This window comes from Otolemur garnettii, unplaced genomic scaffold (genome assembly GCF_000181295.1).
Source record: "Otolemur garnettii isolate 467f Iridium unplaced genomic scaffold, OtoGar3 scaffold00001, whole genome shotgun sequence".
NCBI lineage: Eukaryota > Metazoa > Chordata > Mammalia > Primates > Galagidae > Otolemur > Otolemur garnettii.
The window spans coordinates 72,461,288-72,467,482 of NW_003852396.1; the positions used below are offsets into that span (position 1 = coordinate 72,461,288).

The window sequence follows — 6,195 nt, forward strand, 5'->3', positions numbered from 1 at the left end:
AAAAAAAAAAAAAAAAAAAATGTACAGTAGTAGGTTCTATAACTTGAGGATGCTCAGAATTCATTTTTTAGCACAGAATCTCTATACCTATAAAAAGAGCTACCCATTAATAAAGTAATGGTAGGTTGTAGCTTTATTTGGTTGTACTTTGAAGAAGTGCTCTCTAAGGGAAACAAGTTTGGGGTCATGGGTAGAAGGAAGCAGTTTTTTTTTTTTTTTTTTAAGACAGAGTCCTTTTTCTTTTCTTTTTTTTTTGAGACAGAGCCTCAAGTTACCGCCCTGGGTAAAGTGCTGTGGCATCACAGCTAGGCAACCTCCAACCCCTGGGCTTAAGCGATTCTCTTGCCTCAGCCTCCTGAGTAGCTGGGACTGCAGGCACCCGCCACAATGCCTGGCTATTTTTTGGTTGCAGTTGTCATTGTTTGGCAGGCCCAAGCTGGATTTGAACCTGCCAGCACTGGTGTATGTGGCTGGCACCTTAGGTGCTTGAGCTATAGACAGAGTCTTAGCCTGTTGCCATGGGTAGGATGCCATGGCATCATTGTAGCTCATAGCAACCTCAAACTCTTGGGTTTAAGAGATACTCTTGCCTCAGTTTTTCTATTTTTACTAAAGATGGGGTCTCCCTCTTGCTCAGGCTGGTCTTAAATTCCTAAACTTAAGCAGTCTGCTCACCTCAGCCTCCCAGAGTGCTAGGATTATAGCTGGGAGCAGATGTTTTGAGGAGGAGTCCTTAGATTTTTCCTCCTTCCATTCTCCCCAGCCTCTCTAAATGTGAAGAGATCAGTTGATCAAATGAAAGAATACCCTACAGCCCCTCTTGATATGCTTCATTTTATATTGTGAGGTTCACTCTACTCTGTTGAATTCTAAGGTACCAGTTGACTCTGGTTGGGTACAATGGCAATACTGAGACTTAGTTGTAGTCAAGACCCTCTCTGAAGCTTAAGGATCATCACCTGTTTGGGAAAGGATGCTGATCCTCAACCTTCAGAAGGTATCTTGACTACAGCTGAATCCCAGTGTTGCCACTGTAGGCCTTTGCTTCCCAATTATATTCTTAGGAACCTAAGGTTTTTAGAGATCCTTTAGATGCAATGTTGTGGTCGTGGTTGAGGATAGGGAGGAACCAGAACTATAGTAAGAGATAGAGGCAGATCCAGGGCCTTTCTTCCCAGTAGTAGACAGACTTCACAGTTGAAAGTTTTCTATCATGGCTCGGCGCCTGTGACTCAAGTGGCTAAGGTGCCAGCCACATACACCTAAGGTGGCGGGGTTTGAATCCAGCCCGGGCCCACCAAAACAACAATGATGCCTGCAACCAAAAAATAGCCAGGCGCTGTGGCGGACGCCTGTGGTCCCAGCTACTTGGGAGGCTGAGGCAGGAGACTCGCTTGAGCCCAGGAGTTGGAGATTACTATGAGCTGTGATGCCACGGCACTCTACCCAGGGGGACAGCTTGAGGCTCTGTCTCAAAAAAAAAAAAAGAAAGTTTTATTCAGTGATGTGGACTTTCAGAATTCTCTTTCTCTCAGATAGTAGGAAACCTACTTTGTACATTCTCTTCTGTCTACTTCCATCAAGAGGAGAACAGATATCTTATTAAAATTACTGTTTTGGCTTTTCAGGTAAATAAGAATGACATCCGTAAGAAGGTGAGGCGACTAATGGGAAAATCGCATATTGGGCTTGTTTACAGCCAGCAAATCAATGAGGTGCTTGATCAGCTGGCGAACCTGGTAAGCATATCTGGGCCCTCCTTTAGCTTCCCCTTCCACTACACTTGTCAGCCTCCTTGGTTTGGGCCTTCTGGCCAAATGCAGAGGCTTTCCTACAGGTCATGTCTTGGCTTGTGTCACTGTGCAGTGCAGTTAACCCCTACTTTTGTGAAAATGGGGCAGTAATTTTTGATTCTAGATGAGGCTTCAGCCTTTCTGTGTTGGGATCTCTATACCAAAACCATCTGAAGTGCAGCAGTTTTGATGTGTATAGTCTGGACTTCTGAGAATCTGCAAGATGAAAACTATTTTCATTACCATACTCAAATGTTACTTCCCTTTATGACTGTGTTAACATTGCACTGATGGTGCAAAAGCAGAGGTGGGTATAACTGATGGAGCCTTAACACAAATGAAGGCAGTGACCCCAAATGGTGCTAGCAGCCATTGTACTGGTACTCCTCACCTTTATGCAGTTTTTTTCTTTTTCTTTTTCTTTTTTTTTTTTGAGACAGAGTCTCACTTTGTCACTCTTAGTAAAGTGCTGAAGTGCCATGGTGTCATAGCTCACAGCAACCTCAAACTTTTGGGCTCAAACAATCCTCTTGCTTCAGCCTCCCAGATATCTGGGACTATAGGCGACCAGCACAATGCCCAGCTATTTTTAGGGACAGGGTCTTCGCTCTTGCTCAGGCTGGTCTCAAACTTCTGAGCTCAAGCAGTCTACCCACCTCAGCCCCCCAGAGTGCTAGGATTATAGGTGTGAGCCACCGAGCCCAGCCTATCTTTATGTAGATTTTTTAAAAAGCCAGGCCGGGGATGGTGGCTCATGCCTGTAATCCCTGAGATTTGAGAGAATTGCTTGGGCAAAAAATTTTAAAAATTAACCAGGCAGAGTATCTTGTGCCTGTAGTCCCACCTACTCAGGAGGCTGAATTGGGAAGATTGCTTAAGCCCAGAAGTTTGAGTCTGCAGTGAGCTGTGATCATGCTACTGCATTCCAACCTGGAAAACAGAGTGGGATCCTGTCTCTAAAAAAAATAAAACCAAAAATCTCCCAGTGTTCCTTAGGCATGTTTTTGAAGCAGTGAAAACCATTAGTTTTATTAAATTTCAGTCATAGATTATAAATCTTTTTAACATTCTATATGACAAAATGGGAAGTATACATAAACCATTTCTGCTGCAAACCGAAGTATGATGGTTGCTTTAAGGAAGAACAACTTATGGCAGTTTGAGTTGCAAGGTGAGCTAGTAGCTTTGTTTGTGGAACATCATTTTTACTTGAAAGAATGACAAAAAAACTATGATTATTCATAGTTGGGTGACTGACCGATTTTTCTTTAAAATTACTAAAGTCAGCCTGTTGTTTAGTAGAGATGGGGGTCTTGCTTTTTGCTCAAGCTGGTCTCGAACTCGTGAGCTCAAGCTATTGAGGAAAACAATTGGCAGTATTTGTTACCAATGACAAGATTCAACTTTTAAGTGAAAAATGAACATTTTGGGAGACTTCTGAGCTTGAAGCTTCCTAATATTTTAAGACTTTTCTAATGAGCTTTGTAATGATATTAACAAACATGACTTATAAAATATTGTGTAATGAAATACAGCAACATTTAGAAGAGCTGCATAACTCAGTGAACCAGTATTTTCCAAATACTAATGTGTGATGTTCAAATTCAAGTATGGATAAAATGTTCACTCAAAATGTAAGGCAGATAAATAGATGTTTAATGTAACAGTATAAAGTGTTCATTAAGGGCAGCATCTGTGGCTCAGTGGAGTAGGGTACCAGCCCCATATGCCGGAGGTGGCGGGTTCAAACCCAGTCCCGGCCAAAAACTGCAAAAAAATAAAATAAAATGTTCATTAAGGCTGGGTGTGATTATGCTTATAATCTAGCACTCTGGGAGGCTCAAGTGGGAGGTTTCCTTGAGCTCAGGAGTTCAAGACCAGCCTGAGCAAGAATGAGACTCTTTCTCTACTAAAAATAGAAAAATTATCTGGGTGTCATGGCCAGCACCTATAGTCCTAGCCACTTGGGAGACTGAGGAGGATCACTTGAACTCATGAGTTTGAGGTTGCTGTGAGCTAGGCTAATGCCATGACACTCTAGCCTGGGCAGCAAAATGAGACTCTATCTCAAAAAAAAAAAAGAAAAAGAAAAAAACGTTTATTAATATTTTCAGATTTTACATTGCAACTAACTTTAAGAAACTGCTGGCTCGGTGGCCAGTGGCAAGCCAATGAGTCTGGGATAAGGAAGGTGGTATGAATTTACTTGCTGAACAAAGGATTCTTGCCCCAGAATCCACTATAAGAAATACGTTGAATGTCCCTAAAAATCTCTTTCATCAGAATGGACGTGATCTCTCTATCCGGTCCAGTGGCAGCCGACATATGAAGAAGCAGACGTTTGTAGTACATGCAGGGACAGACACAAATGGAGATCTCTTTTTCATGGAGGTAGGTACTAGTTCATGTTGGGGACCCAAAGGGATATTTGAAAGTTAGGAACTCCTAGATCCAATGCTAGAATATTTTTCCCATTTACCTCATTCATCTTCATGATGCATTTATCATTAAATTATCAAGTTGTTAGGCAAATAATTAAATTTATATAGCATATGATATCCCCATTACTTTTATATGTATTTTGAATAGATGACATAGTCACATTGTCCATAAATCAGAACAATGTAGAATAGTATACATTGGGAGGTCTTACACTCATGCTTGTCTCTTTACATCTAATTTCCCACTCACTTCATCTCTTCATTCTCTAAGTAACCACTTTATAGGTTTCTTTTGTGTCTTCCAATGAATTTTATACAAGTAAAATACAAACATAAATCTTTACTTTTCTCCTTTTTTACAGAAAGGTAGCACATTGTATCCATTGTTCCTTAGTTCTTTCATTAAACATTATCTAGATGATCTTTTATATCAATGCAAAAAGAGTTTTCTCATTCTTTCCATGACTACTTGTATTCCACTGTGTGACCATGCCAATGATTTATTTAGCCAGTCAGTACGTATAGATCCTTGGGTTAAGCAGGCACAGCATCATTTATTATAGCACTATTAGCAACAGCAATTTTTTTTATTTTTATAGAGACAAAATCTCACTTTATCACCCTTGGTAGAGTGCTGTGGTGTCACAGCTCACGAGCAATCTCCAACTCCTAGGCTTAGGCAATTCTCTTGCCTCAGCCTCCCAAATAGCTGGGACTACAGATGCCTGCCACAACACTCAGCTATTTTTTTGTTGTCGTTATTGCAATTTGTCTGGGTCCAGGTTTGAACCTGCCACCCCCGGTATATGGGACCAGCACCTTACCCACTGAACAACAGGCGCTGCCCCAGCAACAGCAATTTTTTGTGTCCCTGTTTAATTTCATACATACATACATTTCATACATTCATACATTTGTCTAAAAATTCCCAGAAGTGGGATTGCCGGGTCAAAGGAACAATGTATTTGTAATTTTGGTGGACATGACTCCTACCTGTCTCTTAACACATACTCCCTACCTTTTGCTGTTTATTTTGTTGAAGAAATTGGATCTTTTACCTGTGGTATATGCCACATTCTAGGGTTTTTGCTGATTGGTATCAGTAATGTGTTTGTCTATTATTTGTATTTCTTTTAAACTAATAATTCAGATTGGATGCAGTGGTTTATGCCTGTGATCCCAGAATTTTGGAAGGTCAAGGTGAGAGAATCACTTGAGCCCAGGTGTCCAAGGCTACAGTAAGCTATAAATGTGCCACTACACTGCAGCCTGGGCAACAGAGCAAGACCCTATCTGTAAATAAAAATAAGTGCATACATACATAAATAAACAAACAAATAATCTAGTAGTTCAATCCAGAATTTTGATCAGTTTCAGATTCACTCTTTTGGCAAGACTTTGCAGTGGTGCTGTATGCTTCCTATTGCCTATTATGACCATTCCACCCCTAGTAGTATAGTGGATTCAGGTGTGGGTACCCTGATCTACCCACTGGAAATTCCTCATTTATCTTCTGATTTTGCCTATGGTATTTTTTTTTTTCAGTCTACCCATTCAGTCTATGGTATTTTTTGACATCCAGAAATTTTTTATGTCTATGTAATTGATCAATTGTTTCTTTTATGGTTTTTGGATTTTGAGTAACAGTTAGAAAAAACCTTCCTTATGCTAGGATTGTAAAGAAAATTGGCCATGTTTTCTTCATTTCTATGTTTTTATTTTGAATGGGTCCCTTTCAAGTAATTTTAGGGACCAGGTACAGCTCCTGTATAAAGTAGTGAAATTAAATAATGCTTCTTTGGCCTAGAGGTAACCATTATTAAAAGTTTAGTATAGATCCTTTCAAAATTTTTGAAAGTGCATATTTGTGTAATTTATATGGCATTTCGTTTTGGCATTTATAAAAGTGAGTCAAATTACAAATAGTGTTTATACACATAATTTTCTTTTTTTTTTTTTTT

The 6,195-nt window shown here is 40.0% G+C and overlaps 1 protein-coding gene across 11 annotated transcripts in view; it reads left to right on the plus strand.

Moving 5' to 3' along the window:
* The window catches only part of MADD (MAP kinase activating death domain), a 58,792-nt gene that overhangs the window by 43,997 nt on the left and 8,600 nt on the right, over positions 1-6,195 (plus strand). For all 11 annotated transcript variants that reach the window (XM_012802833.2, XM_023509628.1, XM_023509619.1 and 8 more), the window contains 2 exons: positions 1,629-1,739; positions 4,077-4,184. In XM_012802833.2, coding sequence (XP_012658287.1) covers positions 1,629-1,739; positions 4,077-4,184 — 219 coding nt within the window. The remainder of the gene's footprint in view (positions 1-1,628; positions 1,740-4,076; positions 4,185-6,195) is intronic.